This window comes from Prunus dulcis, chromosome 7, assembly GCF_902201215.1.
Source record: "Prunus dulcis chromosome 7, ALMONDv2, whole genome shotgun sequence".
NCBI lineage: Eukaryota > Viridiplantae > Streptophyta > Magnoliopsida > Rosales > Rosaceae > Prunus > Prunus dulcis.
In genome coordinates this window covers 16,744,209-16,764,044 of record NC_047656.1, presented here as the reverse complement: position 1 = coordinate 16,764,044, position 19,836 = coordinate 16,744,209, and the positions used below count along the sequence as shown (strand labels likewise).

The 19,836-nt window shown below is 38.1% G+C and overlaps 4 protein-coding genes across 4 annotated transcripts; 2 read left to right on the top strand and 2 right to left on the bottom strand.

Annotated features, from left to right (window-relative positions):
• Positions 1 to 508: 508 nt before the first annotated feature.
• On the top strand, positions 509 to 3,210 carry LOC117635108 (monosaccharide-sensing protein 2-like). The gene is made up of 5 exons (XM_034369451.1): positions 509 to 587; positions 716 to 1,282; positions 1,376 to 2,316; positions 2,437 to 2,624; positions 2,769 to 3,210. The coding sequence occupies exons 1-5, from the start codon at positions 509 to 511 to the stop codon at positions 3,208 to 3,210; spliced, it is 2,217 nt and encodes a 738-aa protein (XP_034225342.1).
• A 516-nt stretch (positions 3,211 to 3,726) lies between these two features.
• Positions 3,727 to 6,326, top strand: LOC117635986. Its single transcript, XM_034370395.1, has 6 exons — positions 3,727 to 4,028; positions 4,105 to 4,168; positions 4,267 to 4,402; positions 4,508 to 4,835; positions 5,237 to 5,368; positions 5,454 to 6,326. The coding sequence occupies exons 1-6, from the start codon at positions 3,932 to 3,934 to the stop codon at positions 5,948 to 5,950; spliced, it is 1,254 nt and encodes a 417-aa protein (XP_034226286.1). The 5' UTR covers positions 3,727 to 3,931; the 3' UTR covers positions 5,951 to 6,326.
• A 1,881-nt stretch (positions 6,327 to 8,207) lies between these two features.
• Positions 8,208 to 9,192, bottom strand: LOC117633508 (RING-H2 finger protein ATL80-like). The gene has a single exon (XM_034367135.1). It carries the CDS (start codon positions 8,985 to 8,987, stop codon positions 8,337 to 8,339), a length of 651 nt encoding a protein of 216 aa, XP_034223026.1. The 5' UTR covers positions 8,988 to 9,192; the 3' UTR covers positions 8,208 to 8,336.
• Positions 9,193 to 14,525: 5,333 nt separating this feature from the next.
• Positions 14,526 to 19,780, bottom strand: LOC117633706 (MLO-like protein 8). The gene is made up of 15 exons (XM_034367425.1): positions 19,223 to 19,780; positions 18,482 to 18,539; positions 18,085 to 18,299; positions 17,218 to 17,334; positions 17,012 to 17,072; positions 16,811 to 16,899; positions 16,399 to 16,473; positions 16,231 to 16,319; positions 16,064 to 16,113; positions 15,921 to 15,961; positions 15,668 to 15,841; positions 15,524 to 15,559; positions 15,362 to 15,429; positions 15,218 to 15,278; positions 14,526 to 15,098 (listed from the first exon to the last, which is right to left on the bottom strand). Exons 1-15 carry the CDS (start codon positions 19,406 to 19,408, stop codon positions 14,691 to 14,693), a joined length of 1,728 nt encoding a protein of 575 aa, XP_034223316.1. The 5' UTR covers positions 19,409 to 19,780; the 3' UTR covers positions 14,526 to 14,690.
• Between the last annotated feature and the right edge of the window lie 56 nt (positions 19,781 to 19,836).

Here is a 19,836-nt window from a genome sequence, read left to right as displayed (position 1 = left end):
CCATGCTAATAGGTAGAGTTTTTCTTTTGCAATTTGAAAAAACAACCAATGAACGACAAAGATATTTTTAACGCAGAGAATCCAACTTGTTTTATTGACATTTCTTTTGGTAATAAAATTTGCATTGCATGTTTACCGCGCCTGCTTTGGAAGGTCTCTATACTCATCTCCTCTGTCTACTGTTATATTGGTTTTGACATATTTGAATATTTCACGAAGTTTCATACTTTGAAGTTCAATGTGTATGAATATTAACACCATCAAGATATGCTTATGTTTTCTATCTGTTTTTTGAAAGTGATTGTCTGGCTTGTTTTTTATTCATATAGCAATGATGTTATTGCCATCTTTATGCAGATTTGGTGACCACCAGTGGGAAACGCAGCACCGCCATCTAAGTCTTTGTGCATACTAATACATAATCTAAGAAAAGGTTCAGCAATTCTTGCACTGTGATCTGAATCCTCTTTTGGATTTTGAAAATAGTACTTGGTCACTGAAGAAAAAAATGAGGGGAGCTGTGTTTGTCGCGGTTGCTGCAGCAGTTGGGAATTTGTTGCAAGGATGGGATAATTCAGTCATTGCAGGCGAGTACCATAAATTTATGTTTTCTGTGTTTATCAATTCATTTATCTCTGCCACAATATTCAATTTTCAGAAGCATAAGAAAGGGGTTATGTTAATAATTCTGCTTTGTTACACAAAAATGTTGCAGGGTCTGTTCATTATATCAAAAAGGAATTTGAATTGGAAAGTCAACCAACATTTGAGGGGCTAATTGTAGCCACATCCCTTATTGGAGCTACTTTCATAACAACATTCTCTGGACCGGCATCAGACTGGCTAGGACGGCGTACGATGCTAATCATTTCATCTGCTCTTTTCTTCATTAGTGGTCTGGTAATGTTGTTGTCTCCCAATGTTTATGTCTTACTTTTCGCGAGGCTATTGGATGGATTTGGAACTGGTCTGGCTGTTACTCTTGTTCCTGCCTATATATCTGAGATAGCACCGCCAGATATAAGAGGAACATTGAATACCCTTCCACAGTTCACTGGTTCTGGTGGGATGTTCTTGTCCTACTGCATGGTGTTTGGAATGTCAATGATGGATTCACCAAGCTGGAGATTGATGCTAGGGGTTGTTTCCATTCCATCACTAGTTTATTTTTCTTTGGCGGTGTTTTACCTGCCTGAATCCCCTAGGTGGCTTGTGAGTAAGGGTCGAATTCTCGAAGCCAAACAAGTTCTGCAACGACTTAATGGCAGGGAAGATGTTTCAGGTGCCTAAGTTGGTCTTCTTTTTTGTTCCCATTTCCTTCATGTAATTGATATTTTAGAGCTAACTCTGAGTCTGAGGCTTTTACGATCTTCAGGTGAGTTGACTTTGCTAGTTGAGGGTCTTAGCATTGGCAGAGAGACAACATTGGAAGAGTACATTATAAGTCCAGCCAACTTGCTTGCCAATAACCAGGCAACAACTGAAGAGAAAGATCAAATGAGATTGTATGGTCCTGAAGAGAGCTTGTCATATATAGCCCAACCTGTAACTGGACAGAGTTTGACATCTCACCATGGCAGCGCGGCAAACCAAAGCATCCCTCTAATGGATCCTCTTGTCACTCTCTTTGGTAGTGTCCATGAGAAGCTCTCTGAGAGAGGAAGCAAGGGAAGCATGCACTATCCAAATCTAGGCAGTATTTTGAATGCAGGGGAGTATCATAACAAAAATGATCACTGGGACATGGAGAGCCAAACGGATGGTGAGGACCACGAATCTGAAACACCCCGGGTTTATTGTGATGACACTTTGAGAAGTCCATTGATCTCACGCCAAACAACGAGCATGGACAAGGACGTAAGCACGCCTAGGTCTGGCGGTAGTGTTTTAGGTGTGAGATGCAATACCATCCTGATGCAAGGTAATATTGAAGCGGCTGAAGCAGGCAATGGCAGTAGTATGGATATAGGTGGAGGTTGGCAGCTGGCTTATAAGTACTCCGAGCGGGTGGACGAAGATGGGAAGAAGGAAGGAGGATATCAAAGAGTCTATTTGCACCAGGAGAGTGGACTAGGATCTCAGCCTGCATCAGTTGTTTCAATTGGTGTAAGGCAAGAAAGTGAACTCATTCAAGATGCTGGTCTGGTTAGCCAGCCTGCTGTTTCTGCCAAGGATCCGACAAGTCTACGTGCTGTTGGCCCAGAAATGGTTCCTACATCAGACGCTGCTGTTAAAGGTCCAAAATGGGGAGACCTTTTGGAACCAGGAGTCAAGCGTGCACTGATTGTTGGGATAGGACTTCAAATTCTTCAGCAGGTAAAATTTAACCTTATGTTGCAGTAGTGATTTGGTAAGAGCTTTCCTTGTTCAATTTGACCTGATGGGCAGCTGCTTTGTATTTCAGCCTTCTTATGCCTTTTCTTTTCACCTCTGCAGGTTGCTGGCATAAATGGGGTTCTCTACTACACTCCTCAGGTTTATGAGCAAGCAGGCGTAGCAGTTCTTCTGTCTAATATAGGGATGAATTCAACCTCTGCATCTCTCTTCTTAAGTTCCATCACAACATTTTTAATGCTTCCTTGCATAGCTACTTCCATGTGGCTAATGGATAAAGCTGGCAGAAGGTAAACTCTCATTCTAATACCACTGAATTTCAGACAACCTATTTTCTTATCAAATACACTGCAACTTTAGAATCTGAGTCATGCCACTGAACCCGAAATCGATATGAACACAGGAAGCTTTCCTTTGTCTTTCTTCTTGTGTAGGTCACTGCTGCTATCCACAATACCAATCCTGATATTGTCCCTCGCTTTACTGGTGTTTGTTAACATTGTCAACTTGGGCAGTATTCTCAATGCAACAATCTCCACTGCTAGTGTTGTGGTCTACCTCTGCTGCTTCGTCATGGCTTTCGGGGTGATCCCAAACATTCTTTGCGCAGAGATCTTCCCTACTCGAGTCCGCGGCCTCTGCATTGCCATTTGTGCCCTCACTTTTTGGATTGGAGACATCATCATCACATATTCATTTCCTGTGATGCTTTCCTCCATTGGCTTTGCTGGTGTCTTTGGAATCTATGTTGCTGGGTGCATAATTGCCTGGTTTTTTGTTTACTTGAAGGTGCCTGAGACCAAGGGCATGCCTCTAGAAGTCATTTCTGACTTCTTTGCAGCTGGTGTGAAACAAGCTGCTGATGCTTCCAACTAGAACTGATTTGATTGTCCACAAGTGGAATTATGTGGGCAGAATTGAGTCTTTTTGTGGAAAAGATTTTGTATTCATCAATTGTCTTTGATATTATCCCTCTCTTAATGCTGCTGCACAAGCATTTTGATACCAAAAATCAATCCTCCTCTCAGGTCATAGGGTCACATGTAATTTTTTTAGTGCATCTATATTTTACAATTAAAACCCTTATAACAGGAACTAAAAAAACTCTGTGTGATTCAAATGATAGCAAATTTAAGGAAAAACTTAACACATCCCTAAAAACATAAAAGAAGTCACAAAATGGGAAAATGAAAGCAAAAACAAAGATAAATGTTGTCAAAATTGAATTACTCAAGCGTGACACTAATCCAACAAGTTTATAATTCGTATTATTCTGTCATTTTCAGCTCATGAAAATATTAGAAAAGACACCCAAACTTGCTAATTTCTATAAACAACTTTCAACAAAAAAGAAAAAAAAAAGAAAAAAAAAAAAAGGAAAAGCATGAGATTATGTGTCCGGGCCAACAAAAAAAGAAGAGAGTCGGTTTTCTGTTTTAACTCGGGGCCCAGGCGGATGATGCTGCCGCGTAGCACTAGCAATAGGAACGCTGTTCAGAGACAATTTCAGTGTATCGTCGTCTTCGTCCTCATCAAATTGAGGTAGAATTAGGGTTTTAGATCTGAAACTTATCGGAATCTGAAATTAGTCAAAGAAATGGAAGGTCAAGTAAAGGAAGGAGACTCTCTGGAGAAGAGGCCTGGCATCTTCTTCCTCGGCTCCCCCAACGTCGGCAAGCGCACTATGCTTTCTCGTAAGCCCTCTCTCTCTCTCTCTCTCTTGCCTTTACTAATATGAGTGGTATTAAATTCATGATTTGTTGATCTTAGGATTACTGGCTTTGGATTTTGATGATGCTTCTGATTCTTCTTCATCTCAGCTCGTAGTTAATGGGTATGTAAATTTTACATCTTTGGAACAAAAGAATTCATTTTTAATTCTTTCGAAATGTGAATTTTACAATTAATTTATTTTTCATTTTAAAAAAATAGGTGGAATATTTCTACAAAGTACTACACAGCTGATGTTTCCGTATGGATGGCTCATCTTCATGATGAATTTTCCATTGAGACCCTCCCAATGTATGACCAGTTGCAAGCCTTGATCTTGGTCTTTGACACCACTGAGGTTTGGTCTCTTGCGACTCACTCTTTTTCACTTTGTTTAGCTATTTAGCTTTTTAGCATGATTTGTTGATGCAGTCTTATATTGATTTGCTAACATTATGTGCAGTTGTCGTCTCTTGCTGCACTTCAGAAATGGGTATCTCGAACTGATCTTCAAAAATTTGATATACTATTATGCATAGGGAACAAGGTCGATCTTGTCCCAGGTCACCCAGTTCATGCTGAATATAGAAGACGTCTGCTGAAGCTGGGAGATCCATTTGCTGATTCCGGTCCAGGGTTCACTGAGTATGGAATCTCCGAAACTGAAGGAAGTAGTTTACTGGGGGATGACGAACCATCGTGGGAGGCTAGGCAGTCATGTTTGGAATGGTGCACTGAGCATAACATTGAGTACATTGAAGCTTGTGCTTCAAATGTTGATTTTGACAAATGTAAGGCGCCCATTCTTTTTTACTATATTTTTTAGCAATATTTACCCTTTATTTATGATTGACAAGAAGTGCAACCTATGTTTGATAAAGTTTCAATGATTGTGATAGAACAAGTTATAGCAAAGTACAGAACAGGGTCTGTTCACTAAGTCACGTACCACGAGAAATGAGTCTTTGTATGACAGAGCAGTTTAGGGAGAAGTAGGATTTTCTCATCATGTATATCAGTAAGAAATTATACAGTGATTATTCCTTGAGTTCTCATGTCAGTTTCAATATTAGAAAGGAAAATGGTTACCTTGAGAAAATTAATAGTAGTGAAAGCAAATAAAAGAACATTTTGATTGTACTGTACACCATATACTTTTTTTGGGTATGTTCTGAGATAAAAGTTTTCACAGGTTTGTCAGTTGATGGCGATTCACAAGGTGTTGAACGACTCTTTGGTGCTCTTTCTGCACATATGTGGCCTGGAATGATTCTGAAATCAGGCGATAAGATTGCTGAACCATCGTTACCTGAAAGAGAAGAAGGTTTTATATTATACCACTTCCATTTGGTTTATAACCTATACGTACTTTTAAGTAGAATGCTAAATGTTTGAATTCTCTCCACTAGACTTGTCAGAAGAAGAATCTGATTATGAATTTGAGTATGAAATCCTATCTGCGGGTTCAGCTGAACCACATGAAGACACGTATACAGGATGGGTTTCTGCAAATGATTTTGCGGGACCCTCAAGTATGGGAGGACTGGCTGCTCAAAATAATATTTTCCCAGAATGCAATCAAGAGAATGGAACCCTTTGTGATAAGGAGGAGCCACAGACCTCAACCTCGACAGCTGCTTTGCATGATGATATCAACAAAGGAGTGGTGTCCAATGTGGAAGAGCCTGACCAGGGCACAGAACTTGACCAAGCCCAGGAACTAGATGAGGATACCCCTCTTGAAGTTGAGGATATGGAGCAGTTGATGTCTGAGATTGGGAACATGCGCGACAGCTTGAGATTGATGCCTGATTTTCAGAGAAGAGAAATGGCTGCAAAGCTGGCTTTGAAAATGGCCTCCATGTTTCGGGGCAGCAGTGATGATGAAGTGGAAAGTACCAGCTGAGTAAGGGATATCCGTATTACGGAAAGAAAAAGGTGGATGAGCTTTTTGGAAATATCTTGTGCTTCGTTTGCTCTGTTCTTCTCTTGTGCTGCACATGGAGAATCAGAAGTCTTTTTTGTTTTTTTTTTTTGTGGGGTCAATACATGGTGATTCAGAAGAATCAATACCCATTTAACGTTCCCCAATCCTTTATAGTGTTAGTGGTAAGAAACTTGTTTTTTTATTCAAACATTGAAAATGTTAGGTCGTACTTCACATGTGGGAGGGTGACATTTGTGTATGAGCACAATTAGGTGTGGTGTGATGGTGCAAAACTTTGATATGTAAACCAAAATATGAATTAGATATTTTTAGTGATTCCTGCAATTCGTACTTCTATGAGTGCCAAGTTGGTGCTAAGGTTTAGTGCTCTTTTGATCATGATACCATGAATAAGTCACAGAAAGAGCAGCTATTGCTTTTTAAGGTTTTTTATTGGAGCAGTGAGATATTTTGGTTGATAAGTATTTCTTTACAAAGCTTCTTGAACATTTCTAAAACGTAAAGCTCCCATCTAGTGTTTAATTGTTACTTTATTCCTAATGACATCTTTTGACGGACATGTTGATGGAATCTTATAAAGCTAACGGTAGGCCCTATTGCAAAAAGTTAGTAACCCAAACTGCCTGAAGGAAATAAAAAATGTCCACACTCGGGGAAGATTAACCTATAAGAATTTTAAGAATTTTGTATTGTTTTTTTTTTATTTTAAACAAAGCGATATTCTAAATTACTACTCTAATGTATGGGACGGAGACACTATCTTGGCCAACTGGTTTAACTGATATCGGCTAGAGTTTTGTATTGTTTGTTAGGATTGTTATTGTTGGTATTGTTTAACTGATATCGGCTAGAGTTTTGTATAGTTTTGTATTGTTTGTTAGGATTGTTATTGTTGGTATTGTTTGCTTGGAGATAACAAGAAGGTAGGATGCTGTAAACCCAGAGAGTTGCCAAACTTGACCCTTCCATTTTCTTATTTATTGTCCACCAGAAAGGAGGTGCGAGAGTTTTGGGCGCAGGAGATGTCAAGCTGTTATTAGGCGGGAGTTTGGGAGTGGTAGGGGAAAGTGGGCAGAAGAGTAGCATTTTAAGGGCTGCCTCACATTAGGCTTTTGACTGATTATCAACCGTGTAACATGGTTTGAAAGACTAGAGTGGCTTTGAGCGGCGGATCGGATCCTTATTAATAATTGATAATAATAATAATCACATAGGACAAATTTGTGCTTAGCTTAGTGCTCTTTTAATCATGGTGGCTACCATACCACAAGGAAATAAGTAAGAAATATCGGCGATTGCTTTTTAATACCATTTGCCAAGTAAGATCCTTTTGAAAGAAAGGTTTTCAGTGATCTAAAAACGTTTTAGACTCGAAATATCTTAGTTCTCGAACGATAACTTTGAATTATATAGCATGTGGGTCCTTGATACATTTCTCTTTTATCTTCGATATGGACTAGTTTGAGATTATTGTCACTTTTTAAAAAATCAATCCCAAACAGACCTAAGTTTACTTGAAAGCTACCAGAAGGTGGGGTGGGGGAGAGAGATAAAACCAAGTTGCCACTTTTTATTATTTTAAATGAGAAGATTGACTTCTGTTTACTCTAAGATCTGTAAGCCTAGATAGGGAAACAGGTAAAGGTAGTGGAAATCCAGCTTAAAGTTTAGCCTCAAAATCAAAAAGGGTTTGAAGAGTATCTTTTCTTCCCCAAGCACTCTGACCCAGATGCTTGTGCTTGAGGAAAGTCTAGTAGCATCAATAAAACAGAGACACACACTAAACCTTGTCATGATTCTGTTGGTTCTGCCTTTTAACAATGGATGGTTTTGAGATGTTAGCGTCAATAGCACTCAAAGTTCCCAAAGAGTGCTTCAAAAAAGCTCAACAACCAAAAAAACTATTAAAATCCCAAACAAGAGCAAGCGATGGTTGTGCTTCAAAGTCCCAACCAACCAGCTGACCTATCTCTTAAGTTAGGCCACAAACCCTTCTTTTCTTCCAGCATCTATGACCCCATTGACTCTTTGGTCACTTTAACCAACATGGAAATCATTTATAAAATAGCCCACTTTACCTATTAGATATTACTTTAGAACCATGCAATGCAACCTCTTTTTGTAATTTCATTCACTTTAGAACCAGACAAGTGGGAGGCTTGGGGTGGAAAACTTAGCACAACTGCTGCATTGGTATCAGTTGGCAGATCGCAGATGAACAAAGAAGATGAAGATGATCCATTCAATTTCGCTATACACAAAGGAGTGGAAGGAAATACAAATTGAGGAAAAGGGTAGTTAATTAAAGAAATAATAAAACGTGGGTTTGGCTACTTAAGAGTGATTAAGGGAGATAACTACTACTATTAACAGCAGTGGTAGTTGTTGTATTAGAAGAACTAATTGCATTGGCTGCAGGAGGAGGAGGAGGAGCCGGACTGTTGCTGCTGCTATGGTCTTGGTGCGCCTTGAGCTCGGCTTCAGAAATGGGAGCCGGGAACTGGCCGCACTTCTGGCAGCGAGCCACCACCAGGATCTGCCGGCACGACGGGCACGACGAGTGGGACCCAAGCCACATGTCCACGCATCCAACGTGGAAGACGTGGCCGCACTGCGGCAAAACCCTGATCTCATCTCCCTCCGCGAACTCCCCCAAGCAGATGGCGCACTCCGAAGCCAGCTTGGGCGGCGGCTCGGCGCCGCCGATGCCGTATGTGAACTTGGGGAGCGACTGGAGTACCTTCTTCTTGACGCCTTTGTTGGCGGAGGCTTGAGCCGAGCTGAGGCTGGCTCCGCCGGCTCCGGGGCCGCGCCGGAGCCAGGCGCAGCGCGCCACGGCTAAGAGACCGATCACGCATATGACGGCGCAGAGCAAAGCCGCAAGTATGACGACGAAGTCTGACTCCAGAACCACGGCCTCAGGAGGCGGCGCCGCAGGGAAAGTTGACGAGTTGGTGGCGGCGCTACTGCCTAGAAATCTCTGAGAGCGAGGCATGACTGGTCATACGACGAGCTGTCTAATGTCGTTTTTGAGAATTCGGTGGTGGAGAGAACCAAGTGAGAGAGAAAAGATTGGGTTTTTTTTTTTTTTTTTTTTTGTTTTGGTGTGGGGTTTGGGTTTAGAGTGGTTTGGAGTTGGAGGGTTTTTATAAATACGGTTGAGAGAGAGTGGAAATGTATGGAGAAGATTATGAGAGAGAGGTAGGCAGGCGGGTCGGCCCAGGTTGGTCCAGGTGGCTTAGATTTTCTAAATGCAGTCATTCTTATCTGCATTATCTTTTTCTGCCACAACCTATTATATTATTTGTTTTTGTAATTAACCGATTTAATTAATCTCTCTTTACTGCTTCACTTCACTGTCCTTTCAGTCTTTCAAGCTTCATCAATTATTGACCTCTTTAATCAATTGGGTTTTGTTTTGTTTACTATTCAACAGTCATGTGACAAGGAAGATAAACACGCAAGTGTCGTAGATTACATTACAGTTCTACGGTAAAAGCAAGTAATCTAAATTATGCTTGATTTAAACACTCTTTGAGAAAACCCTAAGAAAAGTCTTATCCGCCGCCCCTTTTCGGGGTTGTCGGCCTCTTTCCCTACCTCCTCTCATCTCCTTTCATCCTTTCTTTTCTCATTCCTCCCTTTTTCTCTTATGATTGTTAGTTTATTTTGTGATGTGAAAGCAGTCGTCGTGAAACGATATTATCGCCATGATATAGTCAGCATTGGCCCACGTACACAAGGAGTTGACTCCCTTTAACTTAGTTTGGAGCTATAAAGAGGGGAAGATGTCTGGTTGAGTTAGGTTCTGGTTAGCCAGTGCGAGACTATGTGTTTAGCCGGTATGGTGCTATAATTTTCTTAGGGTTGCCTAAAAGATGTGGAGCGGTGGTATTGTTTCTTACTTTTGTTTTAGACTAATAATTTTCAGAAACTCTTTTAGGATTTTGATGTGATTTGTTTTCTATTTAGGTTTTTTTATTTTTCTTTAGTTTTTGGCTTTCGATACGGATTTGTTATTTCTGCCTTTGCGTTGCTGATTTATATTATAGGTCTCAATACATGTGCTTCTAGTTGCTGGATCGGCGATTTAATTATTTGAATTATGCGTGATTCTCTCCAGATCAATTCAACATGTTGTTGTGTTTGGTCACTTGAGAAGATTTACCCATATTTAGCACAAAGTTATTTTGTACTTTTATTTGCTCATTAATAATATTCTATTGCTTATTTTCCCAACAAAAAAAAAAAGTAATCTCGTTTGTCTGAAGTGTGAACAAGGCTGTGTATTAAGACACACTCTTTATATTAAAGGAGAATTAATAAGTGCCAGTATAATTAACTTTGTTTATGGTTCTGTAGCTGGCTTTCCTTGGTTACGAATCTTGCCTTTAAAGTTTTAACCAATTCACTTTTATCATATTTAAGTTTCAAACTTTCAACCAAAATAAATATCTTTTAGGCAAACAACTAAAGATAAGGTGAGGTGGTGGACCTTCAGAAGTCACCAAAAGGGAAGGTAAATTTTGTTTTTGTTTTTGTTTTTGGATCAAAGAGGTAAGGTTTAACCAACTCCATCAACAAGTGTTAATCCTATTTGCTTATCTCTTAGTTTCCCAGCTACCAACTCACACTAATAACAAAAACAGGAATTCATATACTCATAGAATATTTCAATCATAGGTAAGGAAAAATACAACTGTGAATTTAAGTCATAATCATCAAATAACTATATTTTATCCGATAATTCTACACAATAATTTCTCGTATTTTGTCTGTGCACTCACAACAAAATATCATATCCTGAAAATACCAAAGAATAACAAGTGTTCTTGTTCGGTTTCGGACACCATTTTGGAAAATTGGAATGGTAAAACTACTAAAGTCATCTTTGGGACAAGTCACCTTTCCATAGCCAAACTTCAATCCTACTAAACTAAACTAGCCCAACTTGGAAATTGCAAAACAAAACCTCACTCCTTATGTTGGTACAAAAGCTGCAATATCTATATACATATGTTTCTTTTTCTTCAATTTCTTCTGCAAAATTCTAGAATTTAAGCTTAATTTTTTGATTTAAGACTAATCATCTTTTTAAGCAATACTTTTATAGTGATGGAAATGTGCCGAAAATGTTTTCGCATGTTTTGTCTTTGTTAACTCCATATGGCCATAATTTGCCCTTGTTAGAGAAGCACCATGGTTTTAAATCATTGGAAGAATTACCCCAAAACAAAAATTGATGGGAAGTACATTGAAAAACCTACACAACAAGATTAGTTATTATTGCCTTCTTTAAAGTTTTAGGTGTGTGTTTATATGTCATCTCATCTACATGTGACACACCTAATGATAAATCTCACATCTTGAGTAGGCTGTCAAGTTTAATAACTTCTCCCATCAAAATTTCCAACTAATGAAAATTAAGGCTGGACTTGTTGGGATTTGGCTTGGTTTTTGGCCGGAATCGATCACCGGACCAACTAATCCTAATGTAAATAATGTGGACTTTGGGTAAACAAAGTCAGAAAAACCATGATCATATTAGTAGCTCTATTCAATTAGGTGCATGCATTTCTGTTTTAGTTATAGTTGACTTCATCTGATTAACAGTAATTTCACCTCATGGCTAGCTTTGTCATGTACAAGGGCAGCAAGAAAGCTTATGGGATGATTAGTCACTCTTGCTTGTGCTAAATTCAATTATTGAGGTTGAATTTAGTCCCTTTATTTGGTTAAATACAGTCATTAAGTAATTGACACCTTATTTTCATTTTATTTTTTTTTTGGGTGAAATGATGGTATATAACTGTACATGAAGATGATGGTTCACTTCATGTAAAGGATCTAGGAACTACAAAACAAGGCTGGATACAATGTTTCTAAAGAAAAACGTAATCCCACTATGGATTAGTAAGTGAAGCCATATTTCAACATAACATATGCAATTGTCGTGAAATTCTACAATGACGGCGTCATACATGGACTTCTCATGTGGACTTTTATATTAGTCACTTGAGTAAAATTTTATTCAAAAAAATTATATAGTTAATATGAAAATTCGCATCTATAATTCATATATTACACATTCGCCATAAAACGACTCCGCAACCGCAACTGTCTGGCCAAGTTGGGCCACCCCTCTCTCCTTTTTGGGCACTGAAAATGACTTTAAAAATAATGCCTTTTTGTAGTTCAGGTTTGGGTCTTATCTTCTTCTGTGATCATCAAACTTTGATCAGCACTGCACATGTTGAGCACCCATTTCTAATAGTATAATGGCCTGAGAGAGAGAAGAAAGGCACTTTATGAGCGGAAAAACTTACTTTTTTTTACTTTTTTTGTTGAGAGGATAGTGATAGGATTTTATTGATAGGAAACATAACTAGTATAAAAATTGGGTAATGTTGTTGGGAATTAGGCGAGTTTCTTATAAAGTATCTTTATCTCTTAAGATCGTACCCGTAAAAACCTCAAATGGGTTTGCTATCCCAACCCATTTGTATTGTATATATGGGTTTATTATTAATTCACCAAATGAGTAATTAATCAGCCATAAATTTGACAGTTGATATCCTTTAGAACAAGAAGCCCGTGACAACAAACTCTTTGAAGCTACATGTCGGTTTTGGCTAATTTATGGAACGACATGGTTCATACCAAGTCGACACGTTCATGCCATTTGATGTTAACAAAAAAACAAAAAAACAAAATACAAGCACAAAACATTAAACAATTTGATGTGTTGGGCGAAAAGAGGAAGGTGGGCAAAGGCAGAGCCAAACTCAAATCTTGCCATGCGTACAAGAAAATGCAGGTACAAGACAAGCAATGCTGTCTAACTATTTGCTTGCAGAGCAGTAAATATTATGTATAAATAAATAAATAAATAAATATATATATATATATAAGGATAATCTAGGAATGAAGACCTAAAACATAGATGGTTTGGATCATTGGAAAAAAAAAATTGTAGGGTACTCCAAAGAGCATCTCTCAAATAAAATTATTTGAAGAATCCCTCAATAGAAGAGGACTGTATACAAAGAGCTTCCATTGAAAGATCCCTCAAATAAGTTATTTGAGGGACACCCCTTGTAGGGCCCACTCTGGATTGTTTTTCACTAATTCTAACCGTCTATTTTGTAGATACTCATTCAAATATCATCTCTACAAAAAATCACTTGAATTCGATATCATTTGACCATTCAATTGAGTTATTGAAATTTTAATACTTTCTTGAAGCACCGTATTCATTGATTTTGTAGTACACAATTGGATGTTGAAATGGTTTCCAATTTGTCTAATTTTTTGTAAGGATAATCTATGAATGAAGACCTATAACATAGATAGTTTGGATCATTGGGAAAAAAATTGTAGGGTACCCTAAAGGGCATCCCTCAAATAAGGGATCCCTTAATAGAAGGAAAATTGTATATATATATATATATATATATATATATATATGGTGTATCTCAAAGACGCATAAACAATGTGAAAGAAAAGGGTTTTAGATTTGATCAAGAAACTTTTTGAAATTTTAACATGCGGTCTCCACCCATTCGTTATCTGAAAATAGTTCAAGAATGTGACCAAAACCCAAATTAGTCTTTCTGAGAATCTCAACACTTTATTTAAAATGATTGAGAGCATCTTAGGAGCACAACAGATATAAGGACAGCTAAGCTTCATAAAAGGTTCATTAGACTCAAAAAAATCTTTGGTTGGATCCGCCCCTAGCTTGTACGCTTTGGCCAGTTGATTTTGAACATATGGAGGCGCAAATATCTTATCATGGTAGGTAGGGTAGGTAAAATGTACCAATATGGACTAACAAGACAAGAGACACCAGTGTGTTCTCGTCAAGAAAATCTTAAGTGTAACCGATTCTACACAAAATATGCAAGTGCCTTGTCCTGATAGTGATAACTGTATCAATGTGAACCCAGTTCCAATTGTTCATCCACTTGAAAAGTTTCAGCCATTCTAGTTGACAAGTCAAACCAAACCATGGGAGAGGATTCCTAATCCAACTTTGGACCCAACAATTTGGGAGCAATATGTTAAGGGGGTGTGTTGAGGGGTTCAATTCAGCCGTATAATATTAAGGAGTTCATTGATCGAACGGCTATTAAGGTCACCCTCATTATACCCCTCACCTTAACCCCTCATTACAGCCTCACTGTTGGAGATGCCCTTAAGGGGATTCGGATCAGGCTAATTGTTCATTTCCTTATAATTGAGTGGCTCCATTTGACACCCAGATGTTTTTAAACACCTAACCAAATTATGAAATTCTAGGGACACCCAACCCTACATTTTCAAAGATTCCAGACTACCATTCTTAAGAATTATGAAAGAGTAAAAATTGGGAGAGAAGTTTTTAATTAGAGATGTTCATAGACCGCTTTTGAGTGTAAATATAAACACTCCTTATATTTTTTCATTCATGTATGCTACAAAATCCATCATGCAATACATAGACAACAACTATATCAGGTAAAGATGAGATTCAGAATGATTGTGCAAAAAATTCAGGCCAGTGCAAACAGCAATTTTGTTGACTAATAGCTACTAATGTATTAACAAGAAAGTTAATGTACAAGATATGCAAGTGCATGCAGCCGCATTTCAAATAATTTTACTAACATTTCTCCCTCGTTACAAAAATTTAACACAACGAGATGTCATCTGTTCATCATGTTTCTTTATCCAGGGCAGGCTTGGCGAATGAGAAATCGTCTGGATTATTGGTTTGTTCGTTGTCTTGCGGTTCAATTTTTTCAGTTTCCTGCTCCATTTGATCCACTCTTACAATCAAGTTTGTAGTTGATGTGGGTGACAAAGGATCAGTTTCAAGATCAGATGTCTCATGATCATCAAAGACAGATGAGCGGGTTGAGTGACCAGTTGTTTTGAAACGATGCAGCGTGTGTCCTCCGGAGGAGTGCACCGTCGAAAGAGTTGAGCTCCCGCCACCCAGGGTTTGGGTAGGAGACTTGCCGCCATGGGTCCCACCGTGCTTCTTCTTCACAGCCATGTGCCACTTCTTAAGGGCCTTGGATGTTTGTTCATCAAAGATGGATTTCTTCATGTGTGAACCCATCTGCAACGTTCACCACAACAATTTTTCATCCAGTTTAATTATATACAATTCATAGGATAATGGCATAAGGCACTCCAAGATTTATGCATGAAGAAACTCGGAATTTCAGATAATAATACCTGAGTTACAAGGGCATACAGTGGAAGTGTAATGTAGCTGCACAAACATAGAACCCCAACCCTGCAAGATACTCACCAAATTACATATGTAAGACTCCCATTAGATCCAAGCAAGAACATTAAATCAAGAGAGATAATGCTTACCCTAAAAATACTTTTGCGATTGCGAGCTTGAAATTGGCATGGAAGCAAGAGTTCAACCCAAATGAATACTGCAGAAAGGTTGTCAGTCAAGATTTGAGTATTAGACATGAGATGCAATTTGAAGAGAGTGATAGAAATAGAAAAGAGGGAACAGTTCTTTACCCATATCCAGAAGAAATATATAATTTGGAATGCATTCTGCATGTACCAGAAAACTGATTAGATGGTCAATAATACAGAGTATGAGAAATCAGAACAAACTACTCAAAGAGATTAGAGTGTGCAAAAGAGAAGGCAATCCAATACCTGAAACAGCGCAAAATGGATAAGATGAAGAACCAACTGAGGCCGAGCAAACCAAAAATATTTATCAGAGCCTTGTACTAGAGGAATCCCTTGAACCACTGCATGCCTTTCTGTAATTTCTAGGGCCATCTTAGTCAGGATCGCTTGAAGTTTTGTTCCAACTAGTAAGATTATCTACATTTACATAAATGGTCAGAAACTTCAGTTTTCCAACTAAACTGGAGTATCTTTTCACAAAAATACGGTGTCTTACAATGAGAGGGATCAAGGATGCCCAAAACAATGCCTGCCATCCTGAAAGAACATTATTATACAGGAAAGTCAATCAATTAAATTGAACTATAAAGTCAGAATAAATATAATTTAAAAGGATTTTTCAAGGAAGAAGTAGCTTACCTTTAACATTAAGGAGCAAAAAGATCACAAATGATGCCCACAATACAGGACTGCCAACAACATGAAGAAACAATTCAGGATATTTGTACTCCAAACTAAACAAGGCAGGATTGGCTAGTGAAATCTACAGCTGGTGATGTACTTCACATGATAAATATTGATATTACCTAACTCCAACAACGACCTTGAAGTCATCCTCTAATGATCTCTTGATATATTTTTGGAAGTTAAATTTACTCCCTGGACCTAAATGGACCTGAACATATGGCATTTCCATAAATGGGATGACACATTCAATATGGAATTCTCAAATTTTTGAAATTGATGAAACTCACAGTGATGAATCCATTGCGCACTGTTAAGTAGTCAGACTTACTAACAGACCTAAAAAATTGTCGAAAGAAGCATCCCTGCAAAATATAAGTTTAAGAAGTTCAGTTTTAACATATAATACATGAGCAAGAATACAGAAACTCTGAGACTACCAAACTGTAGTTAACTACTAACAGCCTACTAGGTTTAACTATGTGATTGCAAGTTGCAAAATCCATATGCCCTATATTTTTCTCATAGCATCCTTGTATCAGTTGTGCTCATCTTATGGACATAGCTAAAACTACCACAATTATGACTTCGAAGTCAGTCTTAATAATTTCCCTTGTACCTTTACCCTACTGACATATTCTGTCACTATCAGTCAAAAGGAAAGAGCACGAAAAACCAGAAATTTAGTTGAAGATGTCTTACAACATAAAAGAAGAATGGAATCCTAGTCCAGAAACTGGTATGTGCTCTAACAAATGATGTCTCGTGGGTAAGTCTGAATCTCGAAGGATCTGTCCAGAAAACATAATCAAGGTTAGCTTCCAACAAAGATCTTTAGCTATCAAGACATTGGAATATTTATACGCAAGAGTGAAGGAATGTGTGCATCAAGGGATCATATACCATTTGAGAACTCATAGTCATGGGATGAAGTCTCAGCCTCCCACTGCTTCCAGCCTCGAATCTGTGGAGAGAAACATGCAGAAAACAAGGAATATATCATTAAATGCTTTTTAAAAACTGTTTACATGGCAAGTCCTGTTCAAGTTCATTAGTTGCAAAAGGGAACAAAGAGAATTTATAAGTCAATTTCTTGCCAATTTCTGTACCTTTAGCCTTCCAAGCAGCATTGTGATAGCACTGTATAACACATGAAAGACTGCCAAGAAGAATATGAGGATGTGCAATTGGTGCAATCCATTAATTGATATAAGTGGCTCATACCCCTGTTAACAAGAATCAGATTAGCTATCATCCACATGACTGCTTGTTAGTTCATATGGTGATGAAAAAACTATATAGACGATCTTTGATTTAGAAAAGTGTTCACCTAAATAGAAAACAATATAACAGAAAGGTGGAGAGGGTGAAATTCTTGGAAAATCTTAAAGTTGCAGATCCATGAGAAACATGTGGGCTAACTCACTAGGACTCAGCTACATACTAATGAATTCATTTTACTAAGTGTTAAAAAGTATTATACATTGAATTGGTTAAGGGATGAACAAGTTTAGACAGATCAAATTTCAGTTTGATTATTTGTCCAAAATCCAGCCTCACCTGTCCAATCATATTGAAAATTTTCAAATAACTCATCTATGGTGATGTTAATCTTACAATTTTAGTTTGGTTAGATGTCAGCAGAATTATTCCACTTTCTTTTTCTTCTTCTTCTTCTTCTTTTTTACTTCTTTTGCAACTTAAGCTATGCAGCCTCTTACAGCACCCAATACTCCTTATAGTATATGCAGGGCCCCGGTGCCAAATGTAATGGATAACTTAGATTTTAGGCCTCATGGGCATTGAACCAACCCCAAATCAATTGTTCAATCCATACATGTCTACCGCTCACAAATTCAATATGAAAAAAGATATAAAATATATTCGATATTTCACTTTCTTAAGCATATTATGACCAATTCTCTACTGTCAATCAAACTGCTTGAGTCCAGTGGCGAGGAAGAGGATATACTTACAGTCTTGCATTTATAATCAGAGGCAGCAGCTAAAGATCTTCGGTCATACCATAAGAGTCTCCGGTGACTGGTTGTTGAGTCATCCTCCTCATCTTTTACATCTTTTACAGTACATGGCAGCATAGTATCTGCAACCTTGAGTGGAATACAGATTCTGGCAATGTAACTCTGCCCAAAAGTCAGGAGTAGTGAAATAAAGCCCAGAATCATCAACTCTGCAACAATTTTATAAAGTCAAATGCGTATCCATAACTGGATGTTTCATGCAATGATTCGAATAAATAAAAAAATAGTGTTTATAAAGCATAAAACATGATGAAAATGGTTTAATTTTTTAATCAAGTTCATCATTCTGTAAGATAGACATGATTGCGAGTAAATGTGAACTGCATCTCACCTGCTTTAACCTTCTCCAGAGCTTCAAACAGAGCTCTCTTGTGCCTATCCGTGAGGAACTGAATTGAAAGTTTTTTGAGGTCAGAATAAAGTCAAAAGAGACGACATTGTCAAATTAATAAATTGTTCTTCCACCAAGCAGAACAACATATCAACTTCTAGTTTCAAGAAATTAATTGTATGAGAACTAAACCCAAAATGAAAAGAACATGAAAATAAACAGTATCATAAATGTTAGATTATCAATCTCGTAATAAGAGCAGCCATGATAACGAACAAGATACTGGGAAGGAGATAAATGGGTAAATTTCATTAAATTTAAGAAAAATTAATGCGGACCCTCAATCCTTTCGTTTAAATCCAAGCACTTTAAACTTTATTTTCCTCTAAAAACTTAAGAAGTCATTAATAATGAAAAATCTTCAACCAAAAAGAAAAATAGGGCGTTAATATAAACCAAGGAGTCCAAAAGAAAAAGACAGCCCATAAACATAAAATTCAGTCAATGGTGGCAAATTTTCCTGCTACAAAGAAAGCCAGGAAAAACCAAAAACAAAACCACTGGGATAGCTGACAGTCAAACTGTGGTCAATAAAGCTTAGGAAACTTGAGCTGCGATCTAATATTCGCAGCAAATTAATAAGGCAGCCACATGAGAAGAAGAAAGTCACCAATGGACATTAAGAAACGGACCAAAGCTGAAAAAGGTAAATTGTTCAATGGCAGTTACAGAGAAATTTACCGTTCCAACTTTGTGAAGGACCTTCTCCAAAACCAATGAGATGATGATGATAACGGCGCAGACACCAGAAACAGCCCATGTGGGTGTACGGTCAAGCTCCCTCGACTGTGAGCTACTCTCTGATGCTGCCATAGCCACACCCACCAACCCGAGCCACAGGCCCAGACCCAGAGAGAAAGGCACCATCTTTTTGAATCTTGAGCTTCGGAGAGAGAACAGGGGAGGCTGTTCTGAAACCAACAGCTGCGTTGGGCTGCAATGGATTGATTTGGTCACCTTTATATTGGGAAAAAAAAAAGTGTTTTTTTCTTAGTTTCCTTTTCTGGGTTTAAGAGAGAGAGAGAGAGAGAGAGAGAGAGAGAGAGAGAGGTTTTGATAACAATGGGATGGTGATTCGGTGAAAATTTAAGGAGCAGTTCAATTCACACACGGTTTCTTTAATTATGTTCTTGACCAGAAATAACCCATTTCCCAAATTTATTTCCAAATGCTAAAGCAACAGTTTTGATTTGGTGAAGGCTGGAAGCAATAATAGGAAGGAATCAATGGCTTTTGTCTTTTATAACTGCTAAACAAAAACATATGCGAATAAATAAATAAAGAAAGAAGGGATA